The sequence below is a fragment of the Ciconia boyciana genome, chromosome 7 (assembly GCF_034638445.1).
Source record: "Ciconia boyciana chromosome 7, ASM3463844v1, whole genome shotgun sequence".
Classification (NCBI taxonomy): Eukaryota; Metazoa; Chordata; class Aves; order Ciconiiformes; family Ciconiidae; genus Ciconia; species Ciconia boyciana.
The window spans coordinates 65,073,951-65,097,333 of NC_132940.1; the positions used below are offsets into that span (position 1 = coordinate 65,073,951).

Genomic DNA, 23,383 nt, shown 5'->3' on the forward strand with positions numbered 1-23,383 from the left:
GAAAATAAAGGAAAATATTCTGCAAGTGTAACAACTACTCCTCACCCGCCACCCCATTTAAAACAAGTGTGAGTATGGTGCGATGGCTAAAAAATATTGAGCTCTGTGATAACATGTTTCTGTTCAGCTTTTTCTCCAAAAGAGACAGACTTGAACTTAACGAAAGTTGGTTACATTAATTTGATGTCCAGGGTTGGTCATATGTTAAATAGTTAGCAGTGTTTGTCCTTTTTTCCTTATTTCCTTATTTTTTAAACTGTCGAGAGAGAGAAGCTTTGAAAATAATTTAACTGTCTACAGAGAAGCTTTGAAAATGTTGTAAGTGTTTAGCATTAAAGCCATGATTTTCATTCAGGACAGTAAATTGTGTGACTATTGTAAAATTAACATAATTTATCCTTTAAATTAACATTAGATTTTAGACAAATATAAAAGAGATAGCAAGATTTTGAAAGGCAATGTATACAGTGCATGTGTTTTCATATTATTCTGATAGTCCTGAATTGTCCTCAACTAGAGCACTATGAAAACCCAAGCATATCTGTTTTTTATAGAGTTACAGTGAGCTTTGATCCCATTACATTTAGTTTTAGTCTTGTTTCACAGAGATATGCACTTGGCAGCATAACAAAAATAAGGGTTTTTTTCTGCACTGTCTCTATTTCTACCTTTATTAACAGTCATGATCCTGAATTCTTTGTAGCTCAATAAAAGAAAAAATATTACAGATAGGTTTCCCATGGAGTTATGTTGTTGACCAATTCTTTCCAAGTTGGCATATTTTAATTTATTAGAATTGGCTAATGTAACTTCTGGAAGAAAATGAAAACATGTGGATCATCTATGGAAGTAAGAATCTATTTAAAGAACTACATCAATGTTTCATTTTCTAAGGTTAAGAATTTATATGGGACAGTTTGTCATCCTATTTTTAGTTCTTGGTTCTAATAATTATGTGAATGTACTTGATTTCAGGAGAATTTTAGATATCCTCTGTTTGGCTTTGTTCTTCTAATATGCAGCTTAATACTTTACCTGGAGGTCATGGCTTAGTTCTTGATAATTCACATTAATTACCTGGGTCAAGTCCAACAAATGTTTAAGAAGGCAACAGGAATCCTTCATAGTTCTGTACTTCAGTAGTCATGTCAAGGATAGTTTCTTCTCTTCAGGTAAATTGCCCTATATTCACATGTAGCATGGGATTTCCTTACCTCCAATTACGCGTGTTGTCTCTGGTTTGTAGAATCTTTTGTGGATTCCTGTGTGGTAGAAATTGAAAGCCTAATAAGTCTTCTTACATTGTAAAATACCACTATATTTTATGCTGAGTAAAATATCTAAGGGGGGCGTATATAGTCATATATATATATATTTCCCACGAGCTAATTCCATATATGCGTGCATATTCAGGTGTTTCTAATGCACCTAAGTATGGATTTGCTTTAGATAATTGATTTTTATAATCTTGTAAGATCCAATTTGCCTTCCATTACATCAGAAAATTAATAGTCATTTTCTGAGCAGAAGCTTCTGGGCAGTTTGCACTAAAGTGTCCGTTCATCACTGAGTAGTGAGAGCTGATTGCCAGCTTTTAATGGACATTCAGACTATAATGTATTTTCAGATGTCAGCTACCTCTGTACTAATGTGAAGTGCCCTATGGGGCACAAGGAAAACTGAGCCTTCACTTAAAAAGAAATAATAAATCAAAGTCCTCAGTTATTAGGACCTGAAACTTTCTTTAAGTGTCAGACTTGGACTGGAGGCTGGTTCTAGCACACTCATCTTGTTTTGTATCAGTTGGGGCATAAAGGGACAAGAGCATGTATTTGCTGTTAGGCCATTCTGCGCTCTGATTCCTGGAATGGTTTGTGGGGGAGATTGCACATTTTCTTTTCACAAACCAAGGCAAAATAATGGGCAAAGACTATTATTAAAGTCAGTGGATTAGGTATGCTGTGTAGATTCTGACATCATGGGGAGTTCAGCACTATCAGCTTTAGTTCAGCTTACATCAGCATTCCCTGTTCAACACGCCACATACCGGCAAACAGAGCCGAAACAGAGACCATCCAGGAACAGCCAAGTGTCCTTTGCACAGCTGACATCAGTATTACTTTTATAAGTTAAAATTTAAGAAAATACTCTTTCTTCACTGTGTTTTTTCAAACCTTTTATGCTGTGCTGTTATGTGGATAACCATTCTTAATTTATTGCGTTCAGTCCAGAAATAATAACTAACAAGATCCTTCATATTGAGTCTCGGAGCATCAGTATTATACATATGAAAGACTGTCCTTGTTCCTGGGACACAGAGTTATCTGAATCTGCTCATTGAAATAATTTCACCAACTTCTCAAGAGCCTACTCAATTTCCATTTATGGAAGTCAGACAGTATTCAATTACTATAGTACTTCATCTTTCTTACTACATTGTGCAATCAGAAAAGGGAAGCTGAAGTTATTGCTTGTATGTATTTATTCAATATAATGAAACTTTTATAACTACTGTTTTTGTTCTTGTGAGAGTTCGTTGAATTAAATGAAAAATTAATTATGACACAGGAAAAGTATAAGCCAAACAGTAATTCCAAAGTATAATATTGCAGCTAATGTTAGAACGACGTTCATACAGTCATTCATACAGTCATAATCATACCCTTTTTTTTTAACTCAGTGTATCTAGGAAATACGTAACAGCTATTTTGGTTTTAAAAAATTGTTCCTATCTTACAGATGGAGAGCTAAATGATTTTTATTATAACATTTTGTGTACATGATAAATGTACCAGACATCTGCAGGGAGTATGAATTATTGGAGTGGTCTGAATTATACTGAGAGCTTTCAAAGATAACTGGAAAATAAAACTTTGTAATCGCTTTATATATTTAAAAAAAAAATAATTTAGGTTGTGATCTGGAAATATTTGACTAAGTATTTCAACTACCTGAAAAAAAAGACTTCTGGTTCAAAAAAACAAAGTAGTTTTGGAAAAGTATCCTCTCAGAGGTGCAGCGTATCTGCTATGCATAAAAAAAGTAGCACCAAAGCCACATTCTTCAAGCTCCTTAAACTGGTTCTTAGTTGATGGCTTGATGCCCCTTTATTATTCATTGTGACTGATGGGTAGATTCTTGATCTAAGGGAAATGACCTTAGAAACAGCCTTGTCTGTTTGGGAGGATCCCAATATTCAGTTTTGAAATAGTACTTCTTCAGACTGTTCTCAGATAGATCACATCTGGCCAGCTGTGTAAAATATGTCTCAGATGAAGGACATTTAGAGCATTCTCTGAATGTGCTTGTTACAATCCTTTGTCCTACAACCTCAAGTGCTTACTCATTTGCCATATAAGGATGGCAGACATAGTTAAATATTATGCTCTTAATTACTATAGAGTGTTTCATACAGAATTCATTCCGTTGAGACAGAAGAGTAGGTTATGGACTTTTCTCCAAAAACTGCAATTACCTTCCCCAACTGCAGATCATATAGGCAGTGAATGGCGTGTCTGTGAGCCAAGAAGCATGGAAGCCGAAGCCTTAAAATTGAGTGCTTGAAATTGGAAATTCAGTCAGTGCTGACATTGTCTTTCGCTCACCCTTATGCGCGTAGGCAGGAAAAGAGCCTTAACTCAGTAGCTCATCTTACATAGTATTCTGCAAATCATTAGCACAACTGGGAGGTCGAATTTCATCCCATTGTGTTTCTTTGCTATTGAATGTTTCAGTCTGACACCTTTATTTTACTGTAAGTTTTGTGATTTCATTTCTTATAAATCATATGAAGACTTTGTGTGAAGGAGTTGGTGTTTCTTGGGGTTTACGTGTACTGCAAAAGAAATCAGAATATGAAATGTGTTAGAAACATTAGGTGAGTATTTTCTTCCAACTGTCTCCCCTTTGGTATAATATCATGTATCCAAAAGCCATGAGAATCCAATGTCTACGTTCAACTTCAGTCACGTGTTTTTTCTTACTGATTTGATTCTTAAGATTTCAAATGCATTTGAATATTTAGATAGTTCTTCAATGGCTAAATGTTTTTTAAAATATTCTGTTACACAGTTCTGAAGAGGCTGTAGTTGAGATTTGCTTCTCATTTTAAAACCTGGTTTAACATCTTCCTAAAAGTCCATAAAAAGGTTATTTCATTTGTTGTCATCTGCTTTCAGGGAAACACACTTGTTTGGAGATTCGGGATAATTTCTATGAACTGTATTTCTGAGATGCAAAAGAGAGAAAACAAGTGTCTTGGTCTGAAAATTCTTCTAGTTTTTTACAAGAATGTATTTATAAGGATCCAGCTAAACTTTAGAGGAATCTTGTACATAAGGCTGGGGGAATTTAAGAATAAAGTTCTTCATTGAAGGAAATTTAAATATTGAAAAGGAACAAAATTAGGTTTAGTAATAAATGTAAGCTTCTCTTGTAACTACATTCATGCTATGGATCAGAAGGAAAAAAGCAAATGCTAGTTTTAACACCTCTTCCTTGTTCTTTGTGCTATGGGGATTTATAATTTTATTTTTTGCAATGCTAACAGAGAGAATGAAAATATGGGGGGGTGCCAAAGGGTAAGAAATCATGTGCAGTTTCATTAAAGCATATGCTCTGCCTGTGCATCCCCATTGCACTGCAGCAGGCGATTCCATGGTGCTGCATGGGCAGGATGGGCGGCACTGTGCCCTGCGCAGAGGCAGGCAAGGAATTAAAATGTTAATTCCTTGCTTACACCCTGTTGCTAGAGAGTATAAAGCTCCTTTATTTTTTAATTAAAAGCATCTTTTAGCAGCCAGCCCACAGGTCACAAAGTGCTGTATAATCTCTGGTGTCGTTTGCTGGCTAGCTGCTTGGGCAGAGCGGTGGCTCCGGGTCCCTGATCCACACTGCACTGCAAGCTTCCAGTCGCTGCTGCTTTCACAGCTTTCTGCTATCCTAATAATTTTGGGCCTCTATTTAAAAACCAACAAACCAAACGGATAACTATATTTTAATAGAGGTGGATGATGTAAACCAGTAGGAGAAGGTGAAGGAAAACGTTAGCTGCAATACCACAGAAATGCATTATTTAGGTCCAAGTGAGCCTTTCCGCCTTGCAAAATCCAGTTAGCAGGAAAATGTACAATGATGCCATTTTGCCTACCGTTTTAATTTCTAGCTCCATAGGAAAGCAGATACACTACTTATTTTGCTAATAAGATTCTGAAATACAGTTATTTGACCTGTGCGCCTACGACATTAAACTGTGATACTCCTCTGTGAGCAGCTCTTAATTAGTCTAAAACGAATGCAACACACAGCACTATTGTTTCTGGTTCTCTCCAAAGCTAGGCCAGATGTCACTGCTTTGGTTGCAGTAATGTTTCAATTTTTTGTTGTTGTTGCAAGCATAGCAACTGGAAATTTTTAATACATCCTTCCCCTGTACAGTAACAACAGAGACTAGAGAAAAAGGTAGGCAAGGTATCTAGCTTCTTTTTTGTGTTAGGAGCAGAACAGTATACAGCCAGTGCTTTCAGAGCTTTTCTTAATCCACCAATGTCCCTTACGTTGGAAGCACAGAGAGAAGCAGCACAAGAGCTTTGCAGTTCTCTGTATACTGGGATAGGAGTGCCTTGTTTATACTGACTGATTTTGCCCAGGCCTTGCTATTTCTATATTCAGGAGCTGCTGTCACTGCAGTATAAACTGAATGCATCACACTTAAGACCATAGCCCGTTGCACCCATGTAACCAGTATAATTGTTTCTAAGTACATTCACTTAATTTTTATGTAGTGATTGTCTAGATTTGTGAATGACTAAGTACACTGTAAATGTATTGTGACTAGATAATTTTTCCCTACTGTACTTCAGGCATGGTGACATTTTTCATTTCTGCCATACCTGATGGTTTTCCTTTTGTATGCCTGTTTTTCAGGAATCTGACTTAAGACATCTAATCTCTTTGGTTTGCTTATTCAAGCTGTAATAAAAAGTTAGTTCATTGATGTTTCTTAAAAAATTATAACCATGCAAATCTGTTTATTACAATAAATCATTTCCAAAAAGTACAGAAAAAAAATTAAGAATTCTTTTCTCTTTTTCTGCAAGTGGTCCTATGCTTTAGAGAAGCCAAACACCGGCAGCATATTTAATATTGCCTGGTCTATTGATGGCACTCAACTAGCTGGAGCATGTGGAAATGGACATGTCATTTTTGCCCATGTCGTGGAACAACGCTGGGAGTGGAAAAACTTTGAAATAACATTAATTAAGAGGAGAACCATGGAGGTAATCTTCACAGTTCAGAGCTGTGCATTCTGATTACTAGCTTTCTAAGGCTTTTTTTAATACAAAATGGGTATTTTTAATCCTCGACAAAACATTACCCTTTTTTTTTCCTGTGTATATGACTGAAAATGTTGAAGATCATAAAATGGCCGGAGTTAGCAAATGGTGTAAATAATTATCAGTTGTACAGAAGATCAGATCCATGGGAACCAAACCATACCACCAGATGGACCAGAATTACATAACTCAGAAGTATTTATCCTCCAGAAAAATGCGAAGCTCATTTGAAGAGCATGTGAAATTAGCTGTGGGAGGCTACTTATAAGAGAGAGATAATTCCAAGTGTAATTAAAATGTTTATGCAGAAAACAATACAAATACATTGGCCAAAACCAAAGCTTCGTATTAAACAGTATTACAGTAACTGTCAGCAAAGATGAAGCTGCATAATGAAGTGTAGATAATATAGAGGAGCTTTCTTCACCTTATCTGCATTCATGAGTTGTTGGAGGCACTGATGCACTTTGTAATAGCTAATGCTTTAGTAAGGTTTACTGTATCCCTGTTAATGAAGCTATGATGAATGTTGCTATCTTGGGGCATTTCCAGACAAATTTGGTTGCTGACTATAACTAAAGAGTTGTAATGTGCTTTTCTGCACCACGTATTGTATTACAGCCTCCATTCAGATCTTCCAAAGCTACAGAAATTTGTCGCATATCATATAACATATATCAGGTACCTGCGTGGTGCTTCCAGCTGAGTACTGAGCAATAGGCATTGACCTCAGCGGGAGCTGCCAAGTCTCAGCACTGCTGGAAATGAAACAGGCCCCTACATGTGGTTTCTGGAGCTTAAGTTTAGGATCCTTCTTTTGAAAAATCTTGGCCTGAATCCACATTTAGGTTACCAAATATCTGGGAATTAATACAAAAATATGAATTTTTACCTTCTAATTTGTCCTCTGTGTTCCCAGACACTGACTCACAACATTCACTCTCTGAACACTGGGATAATATAAGATTTCCATTCTTACAAATTTTCCAAATTACACATTTGGTATTGGACACCAGGCCAATATTTTCAATATCGAAGTCAAGTTCCTAAATTCCTAATTAGGCCCTTAAATGTTTTTTGGTTTTGATTCTTTAATGTTGAATATGTAATTGGGAAAAGTTGTAACAACAGAAGTGCTGTATTACAATTTGGTCCGGTGGGTGGGATAGCATGAGTCAGTGTCTGGGAACACAGAAGACAAATTAGCAGGTAAAAAATTTACATTTCTTCTTTCATTCCCAGACATCGACTCGTAACAGATGGGCTCTGTGAATAATCTCCAGGGTGTTTGAATATGCAAACAACTGAGGAAGTATAGCTAACCCTGATTCAGGACTAATTTTTTATTTTATTATTTTATAGTGATTTTATTTTATTCCTATATATTTCCATAGGAAAATATTGCCTACGAAAAAGTTCTAGATGCATTCTTTTTTTCTGAGTACTACAATAGCTAAGTTAATTATGGACATATCACTGCGGTGGACATAGCAATTAATATGTCTTTGGAAATGGTTTCTAGGCTTTCATAATAATTGAGTTCAGTCCTTGTTTTGCAATTGGTTACGTAATGGAGAAAATAAAAAAGAAGTTACCACCCTCAGAATGGTGACATGCTAAAAAAAAACCCAACAAGCTCCCCCCCCCCCCGCCCCAAACAAATGAAAAAAACCCTGTCATAAGATATCTCCTTAGATTTTAGCTGCCTAAAATATTTGAGCTCAAAAATCTGTGTTGATTACAGGCAAACTGTGATTTCTTGAAACATTGTAATTTGAGCAAATTTTCACAGAAATGGCAAAGGCACAGCCTGCTCACCAAGGCCATCTCCTAAATTTCCCTTACTTCAGAGTGTGGTAGCATTAAAATATACACTAGAGCTATTCAACATCTAGACAACATATCTTTATCCAAATCTTGGATATTGCTGAATTGTTTTGATGGGATCATGATGGGATCACTGAAGTATTATATTTCAAATGTTTAAATAATCAGCAACTGAACACTGAGTCTTAAAATGGGAACTTTCAGACATCCTTGGTCTCAGATGGTTTGCTCAACCTCATGTATAATATGGCGCTTGTATCTTATGTATTCCAAGTACACATTAATTACTCCTTTCTTTTAAGGAACTCCATCCAGCTCTTCAGTAATTATTCACTGTTTATTCAGAGTTTATAGAACCTTGGAGTTTGTTTTCACCGGTGCTGTGAAAGTGCCTGGTCCCACATAGATATGTTCTGCTAATGGCATAATAGTATCAGCATGTAGTTATAATAAGAAAGAATATGATATTTCACTAATTGGTTTTAATTTCAGTTACTGTTTTATTAAACCAAAATTTTCTTTTGATTAGGTGCACAATGTTGTTAATGATGCGGTAGATTTGCTGGAATTCCGTGACAGGGTTATAAAGGCCTCGTTGAACTATGGGCATTTGGTTGTTTCAACTTCTCTTCAGTGTTACGTGTTTTCGTAAGTAATAAAAATTCATGAAACTTTCTCAAGTTTATCTAACAGTTGTAAGAGAGTAGCAGAAACTTTATTTGAAGTACAGTAGTTAATTTTTTTTTTTTAATTGAAATATTCTATGGAACCTCACATCATTTACAACAAAATGTATTGGAGTATAGTTGCCCTCCCCCGTCATCCTTTCTTTCAGCTCCTTGCTGGTGCCATAACTGCAATTCCATTTTGCTACAAAAATTTGGCAGGCTTTCTTTTCACGTAGAGGCAGCAGGAATGGTGGCTGGATGCAAGTGTATTTGTGCCTCCATCTAGGGACTCCTTTTTTTGGATACTGCTTCTGGCATGTCCTTATTTTGGAATAGAATAGGAATGATTCAATCCTGCATCATGTTTGAAGAACATGATATTCTGTTTCATATGCTGAAATTTAAAGTTTACTCCTAAAGGTACTTATCTGTTCAGTGAGATGACTAATGCTGAACAATAATGCAGCCTGTAATAGGGCACACAAGAGAGGGGCTCTATCTTACCTCTGGATCACTGTAAAAGAGTTGAACCACAATTCAGAAATATTTTTAAAATACGTGTGTTTCATATAAATGTGATTTTGCTGTTTACTCAGACTCCTAGGTCAGCTGCTGCTAGTGCGAAGGGATGCAAAAATGAAGGCAGAAATGTTACTGGATCATACTGCTTGGTTATCAGTGTTACTTGGCTTCCTAAATGCTGTTTTCCTTTTGAAAACCTCCCTTTTTAGGAATGTTAGATGATTAAAACGTGTGTGCTTTACATAGTGAATTCAGCTTCGTATTTGCAATGATATGTGAAGATTGGAGGTTTTAACGAATGATGAATTTTTTTCTTTGCAGTACAAAGAACTGGAATACACCACTGATCTTTGACCTGAAGGAAGGAACAGTTAGTTTGATTCTACAAGCGGAAAGGTAGCTTACTTCTTGTAATTCTCGCTATTAGATGTGAATGTGCATTTTCTAAAACTTCGTTGTATAACATAAGCACACATTGAAATAATAGACAAAAAGTATACAGTGTTGGTAAGTAGCATGGGAAGGCTTAGCTGGTGTATTTCCCATAGATGTGTGATGGTGGTAATGAATCTTTTCATATGTTACATATGTATCTTTACACTCTCATTTACAGAAGAAAGTAGATCTTCTAACATTACATTAACACTGGGGTTTTTTATGTTTTATATTGCTTTTTTGAACTGGAATATATTTTATATAGATTATCTTTGGTCTCTGATTTTTATTAAAAGCATTGCCAGGTATGCTAAATAAAAAGAAATAGTTGCATTTTTCATACATATTTGTATTTATATTTGCAAGAAATTACTATTTTGTTCTCAGTTTAAAAAAAATTTAATCTGTATTTCCTGAAAATCATTTGCCAAAGGGATCTTTATGTGTGCTTTTGTAGAAAGAGAGTCTTTCAAAGGACTAAGAATAGGACCAGAAGTAAAAAATCTTGAGTTTTGATTGTAGTCTTAATTCTCTTGCGCAAGTAGTGTCAGACAACTATTTCAGCATAGTGCGGCACAATGCTCACTGCATTTTTGAGTGCCCCAGATTAAACATTTATGTCCTCGTCTACAAAGATACTACAGTAGAGAATGGGTGAGCAAGTGGACAGGATTTTGAAGATCAGGTTCTAGATTTGAAGTTTTGTGCTGCCGATTAAATTTTGAAAACGTGACCCAGATTCTTTGGCAGTGTAGGTGATCACGACGCCTGAACCTAAGGTTTTGGTAAAACCAGTCTACCTCGGCAGATAATGTGCAAACAGGCAGTGGTTCATTTGGTGCCAGTGATTGGTAACGTTTACAATAGCTGAGGGTCTAACAACTGGCTTTTTGTTTATGGATGTGTTTTGTGTCTATGAATTAGAGATACTGTACTTACCAAATAGCTATTGTTACGTAGAACTATTTATATTCTTTATAAAATTTTGCCAAGTTTTCCTGCAAATAAGGTATTTTTCACTGAAGCCCTGCATCGTAATAGATGGTGATCAGTTCATTGAAAGTGTCTTCTATTTGCTTTACATTATAATCCAGTCATTCTGAAGGAAATGATACAGGTAATACTATCTCAAAGCTAGCTGTAAACATTAAAGCTGTTTCTCATGTATATACACACAGTGTTGCCTCGTGGGGTGATGTGTGGGGAGTACTGTCTGCAGCTGTATGCTTTGTCATCAGGAGTTAGAAGATTTAAATGTTAGAATATCTATAACAGATAAAATCATAGTGATTCCAGATAACAAATATTTCTCATGGAAAAAGATAATATTCACATTAAAACCGAAATCTTCCATACAGAGCTTTCAGAATACCAACTTTGAAATGTAAGGCTTAGAAATGATGTAGTTCAACTGAAAACAATTGCAGGATATTAGACAATTACCTTCAAATTGTTGAAACTATCATCATGTGTTTCAGTATTATTTAGTGACTTACATTTTTGTTGGGGGTTTTTTTGTAGGCATTTTCTTCTTGTAGATGGTGGAGGACTTTATTTATATTCATATGAAGGAAGATTAATTTCCTCTCCAAAATTTCCAGGAATGAGAACAGACATTTTAAATGCCCAGACAGTATCTCTGAGTAATGATACTCTAGCAGTAAAAGACAAAGCTGATGAAAAGGGTAAGTTCTCCATTCTAATAGTTCCATGTTTGCTAATAATTCATTATGAGTTTTCATCATCTTTGCATTTAACTTTACTTAGTGTAGTTATGGTAGAAAAGAAAGCATAAATCATAAGCAATTTATCTACGATATAAATTAAAGATAATATTTATTATACAAATGAATTAAAATGATGTGTCTTGCTTAACTTTGATTAAAAAACTAAAAGGGAATGATATATGTCTCTGAACTTCCAATTGTGTGTAATGCATCAGAGAACTATGGAATATTTACAATAAATACTTGAACGGTAGGTTTTCACTCTCTGACGTGATTTTCTAGAGAAGTGCCTCAGCAACTTTTTCTGCTTGACTGCTGCTCTTAGAAGCTACCGGTACATTAGCTGTGATTAATTTTAGTTCTCAGATGTTCTTTGTTTTAGTTTTCTTGGGGTTGTATCTTTGCAGCATGTAAGTTTTATATGCAGCTGATATGACCATAGTTATGAGGCTGTGATGTTCTGTCTCAGTGTTGTGTCCTTGAAGAATTTTATGCTTGAAGAATTTTATGCTTATTTTGTGTTTTGGCATTAAAAGCACTATGATTATAAACCACAACATGGCCAAGTGAGCTTCAGGTAAATTTTTGCATTAATGAGCGGTACAGGAATATCTTTTTGTCAGTCAGCTTTTTTCCTTTGTTCTATCTCTTGTTGCAAATGTGTAGTTTGCTTGTGCCACAATTTAAATGTTCAGGGTCCGCTGGAGACAGACAATTCCATTGCTGGAAAACCCATGGCACTATGACTTTTGACTTCATACTTGTGCCATTTATAGGCCATACCAATATTACAATACAGGGCTGCAGTGCTATCTATAGCTGTATTTCTCCTGCGATATGGCCAGTGAGGGGATTACCAGTGGGAACAACAGTGCACAGGAGGTGCTGTTATTGCAGGGTGAAACAGTGAAAACTTCCTGCCCGTGGTTCCAACTGACACTAACTCAATCTGTTATCTGTAACTCTGTTATCCTAGACTTAATGATTAGATTTTAAACAGTTTCAGAATTTTAGAATGCTTTGTCTTGCAGCAAAGAAGCATCATATTTATCTTCTTTTTTCCATAGAAAAAGAAACCTTTCAGTGTGCAGTACAAAAGACAAAAGAAGATCCTGATTATTATAGGCAGCGAGTTAGCCCTTTAGTACTGATTGTATGGTAGTTTTCTCAGCATATAACCCACAACTTAAATTACTTGGTGACTGAAAAAAACCCTTGTAATAATCCTTTGAAATGTCCCTACCCAAGCAGAAGAAAAATTAGGCAAGATTTATCTCACTTCCTTGTTACAAAGCAATTTTGCTACTTCGTACCACTTATATATATAGTTTTTTTCTTGTACATCCTTATCTTTATGTGAAAACAAATACTTTCATTATTACACAGCTATTTTAGATATCAATTTTAGATATTACTCATTTTTAATAATTACTTTAAAGAGTAGTAATGTAACTTTAATGTGCTTTTCATTTTTAAGGACTACTACTTCAGAAAATATTATCCTCAAGCACCAAGACATTAAAAATATCTAAAATAGCTGTGTAATAATTAAAAGGGATTTTAATCAGCAAAAATATATTTCAGGGTAAATTATTCAGAAGAAAGCAGTAGTTTGCAAAAAAAATATAAATGGCTAAGTGAAAATTTGCATTTTATTTCTGATCTTTTCTCTTTTATTCTGTGTGTGTGTTTATGTATTTATATTACACAAGTGTATGTACGTTTGTTTGTGTATTACTTAATATGTATAACACAGAGACTTTATTTTATTGCCATATTAGAATAAAAACAATAGAAGTACATTAAACAAATTGAGGTTATATAGAAAATTAATTCATAAATATTGACTGCTGTCTATATGCATGCATATTTAAGCTTTTGATGGTAAACTCACTCTCTTGCCCTGTTCCCCTGCCCATCTTCCTGAATAGACTGAAGAACATCTCCATCTCCCAACCATTCCTGTTAGTGTCCTGAAAATCTTGTCAGCCTGCATGCAGGCTAATCTTTATCAAAACTGGAATTTACAGAGGCTGGGTTTCTGGCTATGTTTTCAAGATAAGCTCTCCAAATGATCCTGTTGATAGGAGCTTCCATCAGGGCAATGAGTAGGGGTGGGGTTTTTTTTTTCTTTTTTAGATACGAGTCCCACTAGTAGTGGTAAAAAGCCTTGTAATATGCCAGCACATGGGAAAACAGATTCTTGGCACAGGAAACCGTGGCTTATCTAGGCCTGTTTATTCTTCTCGACTCACCCCAGCAGAAGCATTTTTTTTTCTTTGCCCTATTTTGAGGGCAGGTCTGTTTTTCATAATGCACTGCATTGTAGAAATATCTAAGATAGCTCAGTTTGATACAGGAAGCAGTTTACACGTCGTAGCATGGAGCTTTCTACCAGCTAATGTACTCTGAAACAGAGAGAGATATATCTTGCTGTGCTTCAGTGTTGTTACTTGGATATTCTTCCTCTTTCAGTAACCTAGAAAAAAGATTGGTACCTCTGCACTTACAGTCCTTCCTCAGTCTCTAATGAAGCTGGAAGAGGGAGGTGAGCCTGTTCTCAAAAGGGAACTGCTGGCCCTAGGAGCAGTAATTCCGTGATAATAGAACGTGTGTGTTAAAAGACACACAGTAGCTGTTCTCTTTCTCTGGATGTTCAAAGTGAGAGTATGCCCTTTGTTTATATTTTTAATTTATACATTTAAAAAAGATATATTTTAGGTTCTAAATGACTGTAAAGTGATGTGGAGTTTTTCCAGACTGGGGGGGGGGGGGGGGTGTACCTAAACTTATTTTCTGAAATACCTTAATAAGCTTTGTAGATTAATGAAAAGGTCACCAATTTTACTTGTCAATTAGGTACAGTGTTTTTTTTTAAAACTCTCTTAATCTCACTTCCTATAGCTAGTATAGTAGCAGTAAAATTGGCGTGCATAGCTAGATCAAAATAAATTTAATGCAGGGAGCCATGCATAAAAGTGAGAAAAATACCACTTCTCAGGAACGAGTTTTCTTTTGTATATTTAGCCAGCTGCCAAGAGCAATGCTTGTGCAAAACCCTTTCTTTACCTCCTCTGCAAACTCAACCAATGCTTGCTGAACACCTGCTCTTACAGTTTGTGGGTTTTTTTTAAATTCTGCCTGTATAACCATTGACCTCAAACCAACATCCTGTGTCCTAGTGAAAGAAATGCACGGCAGGATTAACTTGTTAACATCGCCATCCTTTGGAATGAACGTGTATGTTGATCTTATAGTGTATACTTACAGGTAATGTGTTGAAACCGCAGGTGGGATGTGTTATTGAACATCTGAAATGTTTCTGTCACATCGGTGTTTTCCATGAACTAAGGTGGAATCGTGTGCTTTGAATTACAGCTGATTCCTTATAATGTTACTGTTTTCTCTAGGTTTGAATACTCTACCTACATCTGTCTGAATTTGTGTGTATATTCGCAGACTATATATAAAGTATGTACGAATAGTTTTGAACACACATGGATGTGTGTGTGTCACATGCACACATGTGTATATATAGATATAGAGACGGAAAGAAAGAAAAAGAAACTTTATTTTTAGGCAAGTTGCAAATTTGAGTCTTCACTGGATATCCCAGAAATACAGATGATGTAGGTGGGGGTTTTGGGGAGGGTTTTTTTGTTTTCTTTTTTTTTTTTGAGGGTGAGACAGGGAGAGAGTGGAACAGATGGACTTTTGGTAAAGATTGCAAGAATTATATGTAAAATTCAAGTATATCTGGATAAAGCAGATACTTTTGGAGGAAGCCAGTTATTAATTGTCATTAACTGTATCATCATGACAAGCGGAAACCCTAAACTGTCCTGGAAGAAAATATGCCTAGGGACCACTGTATTAAGACTCAAAATAGAGCATGTTATTAACAAAATAGAGAATGCTTCTGAAGAATGTTTTACCCAATAGTTCAAAGGACAGCTTTCTATATATCTGATACTAATTCCTTTAGGAAAATATATGTCAATGGTATCACTTCCTAAACTTTCATATTCATCAAAATTGTGGGTTAAGATTGAGTAAATCTGTCAGATAGCCTTGGTAACATTAATTTATTCAGAATGCAGGGTACAAACTTGCATCAGATAGAACTCAATGTAATTTCTGTAAATAACCATTTGAGCTGTGATAGGAAGTAAAACATTGGTTTTCTCAGTTCTGTATTAGTCCATAATATCATGTTTCAATGGCTATCAATGCTCTGAAAATAATGATATTTGAGAATTTGCACAGATCACTCCAATTGCAAAATGAGACTATTCCTAAGCTCAGCAGACTGACGGTTACATTTTCCCAACTGTGAGATTCTTTTTTGACCAGAGTGTGAAAGTCACTGGTAAATCTAGCACACAGTAATAAATATCCACTTGCAGTAAATGGTACTCTGAACATGAATGGAACTGCTTGAAAAGTCTATGAAAAACTGTTGCTTTTAACTAATAAACCATATAATGTTTTTTTTCTTCAGTTATCTACATATTTGAAGCTTTATCTGGAAAGCCATTGGGTGATGGAAAGCCTCTAACCCATAAGGTAAGCTGAAGGATATAATGTCTCTTTTTTATTATACTTTGAAATTAAAAATCAGTAATGGGTATCCTCAATAATGGGTCTAATAACCTATTAAAGGTTTACAATCTTAATAGAAAGGAGCTTGACAACTCTAGCTGACTCTTATAAAATGACAAAAATCAAATTCTTTGTGCAGTGTCTATGTACAAAGGGATATACTATATCCCTATATAGGTTGTGTTCAGTTACTGGCATGTGTTTCCCATGCACGTAAGAGTTTGAAACTACAGGTAATTAGTTTTGTTATGCAGTAAAACTGATCAACTGAGTTTCCTTTGCATGTACTCCAAAGGAACTCTTATTAGTGCTGACCTGTTGTTAACACTGAAGAAAAGAACATCAGTGAAAAGTTGTCTGTCTTCAGTCTGAGCTTTTAGTGTTTTTACTTCAAAAATGATTGCCTGAACTGCATTTTACTTTTCTTCTCTCTCTGGTATACAACAAAAGCAAAATTAGGCCGCTTCTTTGGAGAGAGGAATAAACATTTATCTTTTAGGCAGCTTTTGCTTTGCGACTGCCACTTGTATTTCTGTAGTTTTGTAGTAAATTCCTAAACTGCTAACTCTTCTCTGTTGCAGTGTTGTTTTAATCTGCATGAAATTCAATTTATATAATGCTTCATTCAACAGAGAAGACATACATAAAGTGTCTTCACAGTCTGTTTTTTCAAGGGTTTTGTGCCTTGTTTCTAGTAAAGCATTCATTTGTTTGAATATCACATGCTTTCTGTGATATGAATCTCCAAAATAAAAATCAGATATTTTCTTTTTCCTTTTCAGACGGAAATTGTGGAGATTGCTTTGGACCAGAAAGGACTTACAAGTGAGAGAAAAATAGCTTTTATTGATAAGAACAGAGATCTTTACATTACTTCAGTTAAACGGTTTGGAAAAGAACAGAAGATTGTCAAAATAGGTAGGAAAAATTCAAAATAACATTTAACTATGCTAGCAAGCAAATAGACTTTTTATCTAGTACAAGAGACAAAATTTTGCTTTTTAATTAATAGTGAAATTGGACTTGAAAAGACATTAGAAATAGTCCTGTGGCTTTCATAAGATAGTGGTAGAAACCATTTTAGTACATTTTATCTCAATTCTGATAATTTTTATATCAGTTACATGTAAAGCAGTTGTTAACATTTAAGCACTTGTTATTGCATTCCGGAGCAAGCAGCTAAGAGGATACTGGAGAAGGATGTATTCCTCAGAATTATTCAATGCAGAATCTTTCAGACATTTTTCTTGCAAATGCAAACTCTTAAGTGCATAATATTTTTAATTGAAAGTTTAAATGCTGTAGACAGATGCGTGATCCATTAAGTACAAAGGTGCAGTCTGACCATTGTGTTAATTTTGATCTCCAGTCTCAAAACTAAGTCCAAAAAACATTATTCTGGAAAGAACTTTCTTTGAGAAGGAGAGAACTGAATTTGGCTGACAGTTTGTAAGATGTTACCTTACAAACTAGGGTGTTAAAACCAGTTCTTATAAAAGGAACTAAGAATGACTAATAATTACTCTTTTACTACAGTTTGAGAAGTGTACCTTTATTTTGAAATTTCTTGTGGAAATGCATGTTATTCTGTTATCTTTAAATTAAGGGACGATGGTTCAAACTTTGGCTTGGAATGACACATCTAACATTCTTTGTGGGATTCAAGATACCCGTTTTACAGTCTGGTACTACCCCAACGCAGTCTATGTAGATAAAGATCTATTGCCAAAAACTCTGTATGAAAAAGATGCAAGGTAATATATCCTTTTTGATCAAAATAGTATTATTATGTATTTTAACTAGTTTACACATTCCTTAAAGATTTATGTTAATTTTGGTAGTTGATGTAGAAGCCAGGGTTGCAACTTTTAAAATTCTTTTCATGTTAGTACTTCTTGATCAGGAAATGAGGAAAAAGTGTTTTATAAGGTATATCATAAAGTTTGGAGTTGAAATGATGATGTGCAGTTTAAAAGTAGAATAGCATCTTGATGCAAAAGCAAAATTTTAATCATATGAAAGATTGCCTTAGTTGTTTGTGAAAAAAACAAACAAAAAAGATCTGTTCAAAGTATCTGTTGGAAATGAAAAGTATCAAGATATTAGGTCACAGATAATATTTCTAGCTCAGCATGTTTACTTTACATGTTTATTTCAGCCTGTATACTTTGTGATATGAAATTCTTCATAAAGAATACCTGAATTCATTATTTCATTCTAAGAGTTATGGGAGACCAAATATTTTTTACTGAAAAATGTATTTGAAAATTTTTGCACAAATACCCAGTTTGCCTTTGCCTTACAGCCAGTGAATGTGCATAACTATAATTTTATTTTGAGAGAACATTGCAACTACCTGTTGGATATAACTGTTGAATAACTAGGTGCTTAGATTTTTATATACTCTGAAAATGAAGTATAATCATGTTGTAATTTTGAAACAAAGATTTCTTTAAATTCCTAATGTTCTTTTCAGTAAGGAGGAAGCGAACATTAACTTACCTTTCTTTCTCTACCCAGTGAATTTAGCAAAAATCCCCAGATTGTGAGTTTTGTAGGAAATCAAATAACAATTAGAAGAGCAGATGGTTCACTTATTCACCTTAATATTTCACCTTATCCTGCGATTCTTCATGAATATGTTAGTAGTTCTAAATGGGAAGATGCTGTCAGATTGTGTCGCTTTGTCAAGGTAAATGCTAATTATCGGGAATGTTCAGATATAATTTCACCGTAATATTTATGTTTTCAAGTATTACTTTTATAATGATAATTGCATATCAGTTGTTACATCTCATTTCCATTCTTCTGCTTTGTTGCTGATTATTTTTGGGCTGATCATGAAAAAGTATACATTTTTCATAATTACATAATATACATAATTTCATAATTCTCATTACACATAATAAAAATTCTTATTTTTATTCACACCAAAGTCCAGATGGATTGAACTCACAGAAGTTACTCACAGAAGTTAGTAATAAGCTTAAGTTTTCAGTACTAGGCCTTAATATAACCGATTAAAAATGATCTGCATCTCCACAAACAGTTGCCTAGTATTTTTTTCGTATTTTATTTCACCTTTTTTTTTTTCCCTTTGCTTTCTTTTGTACGTACTTAGGCAACAGCAACAGATGAGGTGAGTCTGACAGTCTTTAAAACAGACAAACAAAAATCCCCCCAAACCCTGCTTCCTTCCCCCCATTTACTCCTAGAAGAGAGTTTAGCACTTTCATATGATTATCATGACCTTAAATGTGTATTTCAAATATTTTTTTTATTTGCATTATTAAATCAATACACATCCAGATAACTTGAGTTGTATAATGATTTGTATTTTGAGTGTTACCCCTCTAATGGTAAGCTTTTATTCCAGTATTTGGCAGTGGGAACTGGGATTTCAAATTTCAAATACAGTATTATGTTAACTTTTTTGAGTAATCTAAATGCATCATCTTTAAAAATAAAACAGCTGTATCGGGTGGTAATATTCATAATATTGTTTCTTTATGATTAATATGAAGGTTTTCTAATTCAAGGATTTTTTTTGTCAAATTTCTCATGCATCCTCTTCACTCTTACGGGTAGAGTCATCCAATGAGTTTAATCATACTTAAAAAGAAAAATGTTTAAAATTTGCAGTGCTTTTTTATGAAATCCCAATATAGGTATCATGTGTTTTCACTGTCCTTTTTTTATGAACTTTTCCTCACTAGTCCATATCTGTCAACAAGTGAGGAAGGCCATTCAAGAAAAACTATAACAGAATCTCTATTTTCAGCATAAAGAGTATTCACATCATCTGGTTTTAAGCATCCAAGTTAGGTACCTAGGTCTCAGTCTTTGAAAACTTCTCCTTTCCATTGATACACAAAATAAAGTTTTTGTCTTTGATAGGTCGTCTAAACCGGCCTAAACTAGATGCTGTGAATATCCTTTCTCTTTGACAGTTTGTGTTTGGGCTGAGGGATGACCTGGAATACCTTTACACGAGGTCTTGCCTTGAGTACTTTGTTTATCATTCATGATTCGTAAACTCTTCATGGAGATACAGGGCTATTTTGTTGATTTTGGCAACCCAGGTAGACAGTTCAAAGTATTTCCAATAAGTAATAAGAAAATGGACCATCTTTCTGAGGAGAGAGAGAACAGCAAGACCTATTGGTGAAAAGCTCCTAGAAACTCGGTCTCTTGAATAATTTCAGGCTGAGCTTTCAGCATTTTATCACCTAATTTTCTAAATAGTAGGGAAGTGGGAAGAGAACATGACAAAGATTTTATGAGCATTTGATTCTCTGAACAATTTTAATTCTCCCAAATTATGGGCTACCAGCAGGAAGGTTTATCTTGTCCTGAATCATGGTAAAGAGTAGGAACACATGGCCAGAGTAGGAACGCATGCAGAGGTGGTGATAGTGAAACCACAGCCTTAGGCGAAATTACTGTGTTTCATTGGCTTCAGTGGGTCTTCCCCCTTTTGTTTCATATAAAAGCGATTGTGAGGCGGGGCATGGGAATATGTTTAGAGCATACTCTAGTGTAGCTGTTTATTCTGATTTAAATCAATAGTAATCCTATGCTGCTTCTAAAAACCTATTCACATTGCAAAGTGTTTCTTTTCAAATTTGTTATTGAACACATTTAACAAAAACATTAAAACCCACTTAATTCCTAGAGTGCATGTGGACTAGCAAGTGCATTCAAAATTATATTTTTCCTGTCTGAACTAGAGTTTTCAGATGTGGTAACCTAAACGATATTAACTAATATGTTTTAGTAGTATATCTTTGTCATAATGTTGTCAGACTTGAAAAGGGAAGATAACAAAATGTCAGGATCTTCCTAAATGTTTTTCTGAGTTAGTGGGGTTTCCTTAAGGTTGTGTAAAAAAAAAAAAAAAAAGGCAAAAGTCATGAAAATAGAAAACAAGGGTGTAATATTATTAGTACCACTAAGTTTTTCTAATTCTTAATTCTAAACATAAATATACTAAAAATATCACAAAGGAGACAGAACTTTGGAAGCTCTTATTTACTTTTCAGCAGGTTCATTGTTCTACAATCAAGTAATTTTTTTTCTTTCTCTCTCATTTGTAGTACGTTTATGATAAATGTACAGTTATTGTTATTGTCAGCATTATGGTTCCAGTACAGATATTTGTGAAGCCAAGTTGAGATTAGCCAGGTTAAAATAATTTTTTTAACTACAACCAGTGCTTTGGTTTCCAGCATAGTTCCACAGGTAGTGATAGGGACACCGATGATAAGGTCGCAAAGTGATACTAGGGCAAGAGTTTCATTACTGGTTGAGGTGCTGAAAACTAATGATTCATTCAGCCACGCTGTCAGTCTCAGCTGATCACAACATCAATGTTTTTATAATGAAGGAGTTCTGAGAAATAATTAAATAGTGACTTTCTGATAAGAGACTTAGACCACAGTGCCATAAATGGCATACTGACAAATGTTGTATTGTTATATATTATTTTCAGGACTTGTATACGTCTTTTGAGAAGTCATTTTTAGCATGATAATAAATATTTGAAGTTTTAGGAGTTGCATTTTTTAAAAATTTCAGGACCAAACTATGTGGGCATGTTTAGCTGCTATGGCAGTTGCCAACAAAGACATGGCTACAGCAGAAATCGCCTATGCATCAACTGGTGAGGTAAGAAAATTGAGTTATTTATTTCCAGTTAAATTGTTGCAAAACTAATTTTTTAAATTAATTTCCATTATTAAACTATTGTACATCTCGTTAACAGATTGACAAAGTTCAGTATATCAATTCCATCAAAGATCTTCCATCAAAAGAGTCGAGGATGGCTCATATACTGCTGTTCAGTGGAAACACCCAAGAAGCTGAAACCCTGCTTCTTCAAACAGGCCTTATTTATCAAGCTATTCAAGTCAACATTAATCTTTACAATTGGGATAGGTAGTATTTCTTCAAACACAGTATGTTTATAAGCAGTCTTCCTGAGGTAACCTGTAAATTATTTAGATCAGTTGTTTTATTGCAGATACTTAGCTGACTAATTTCCTATCTGTAATCGCCCTGAGCTGTAAAAAGATGAAGTAAATCACATCCTGACAATAACCAAAATAGTAACTTTTTTGTGTCCTATTTAGAAGATACAAGTATTCTGTGATAAAAGTCCAAAACATGCTCGGAAGTATTTTTAAATAACATTTTGCTTTTTCATTATTGTTAACACAGGAAAGTCCTTAGCGATACCTCAAACTGTATGTGACCCTCAAAGAATTAAGGCTGTTTTGAAATGTCTTGTTGCTAAAAATAGATATGTGGCTATTCAGACTCCCAGCACTGTGTAGGTGGATGAAATATGAATTAGGCCTGAGAAAACAAAGTAGGAATTTCTCCTTTAAACAAAACCCCACGTTTTCTAACAGAATCTTCTGAGGCCATTTACTACTAATTTCTCTGCTATTATCGTATCACTGTGGACAAAAAGTTGTCTTTCCCCCACATATCTGTGGGGTTTTATTATGTTGCCTAATATGTATAATCTAAAAACTGTGTATATCAAACATAAGTATTCCTTATGCCATTGTGAAGAAAACAGATGTGAGAGTAATCAATTATACTAATCCAATGACTAGTCTTTCCCACCTGTACAATACTCGTAAATGCTGTGTAGCATATGCCATAAATGTGTGTTATGACAGTGTTCAGAAGCGATTCCTGATGGTAATAAAGTTATTAAAAATTATCACTTTTGCCCCTTTATATTGAGAGTGCTAAACTCTAACCATTCTGTTTTATTTCCTTGAAATAAAAAGACTCCTATTGTCAAACTCCAATGATATGATGAGGCTGTCAACAGAAATAATTGTTGGATATTTTTCATAGCATGCATCACAAAGTAGACCGTCTCCTTCACTGGCTACTTTTAACCTCCTGTGACTGATACTAATGTAAAACTGCTTGCCCCTATAGATTAGGAATCTTTGCCTGCAGCCCAAACGCTTTTCAGTGTATCGTTTTGCAAAACCATAGTGATTGTAGTTGTGCCAGAGCATTTATACAGCCTGACAAGCCCATTTCTGTTTTATTCCAGGGCCCTAGAACTAGCAGTAAAGCACAAGACACATGTTGACACAGTCCTGGCTTATCGACAAAAGTTCCTAGAGGACTTTGGTAAAAAAGAAACAAACAAAAGATTTTTGCAATATGCAGAAGGTGTAAGTATTCCTCAGAATTATTCCTCCAGCTTTAGGTCAGCCTGCTCTTTGTAGCCAGTTTG

The 23,383-nt window shown here is 34.8% G+C and overlaps 1 protein-coding gene across 6 annotated transcripts in view; it reads left to right on the top strand.

Moving 5' to 3' along the window:
• The window catches only part of IFT80 (intraflagellar transport 80), a 57,578-nt gene that overhangs the window by 30,063 nt on the left and 4,132 nt on the right, over nucleotides 1–23,383 (top strand). For all 6 annotated transcript variants that reach the window (XM_072868842.1, XM_072868841.1, XM_072868837.1 and 3 more), the window contains 11 exons: nucleotides 6,099–6,278; nucleotides 8,692–8,810; nucleotides 9,674–9,748; nucleotides 11,309–11,472; nucleotides 16,016–16,080; nucleotides 16,899–17,034; nucleotides 17,723–17,870; nucleotides 18,637–18,808; nucleotides 21,694–21,783; nucleotides 21,881–22,053; nucleotides 23,198–23,321. In XM_072868842.1, coding sequence (XP_072724943.1) covers nucleotides 6,099–6,278; nucleotides 8,692–8,810; nucleotides 9,674–9,748; nucleotides 11,309–11,472; nucleotides 16,016–16,080; nucleotides 16,899–17,034; nucleotides 17,723–17,870; nucleotides 18,637–18,808; nucleotides 21,694–21,783; nucleotides 21,881–22,053; nucleotides 23,198–23,321 — 1,446 coding nt within the window. The remainder of the gene's footprint in view (nucleotides 1–6,098; nucleotides 6,279–8,691; nucleotides 8,811–9,673; nucleotides 9,749–11,308; nucleotides 11,473–16,015; nucleotides 16,081–16,898; nucleotides 17,035–17,722; nucleotides 17,871–18,636; nucleotides 18,809–21,693; nucleotides 21,784–21,880; nucleotides 22,054–23,197; nucleotides 23,322–23,383) is intronic.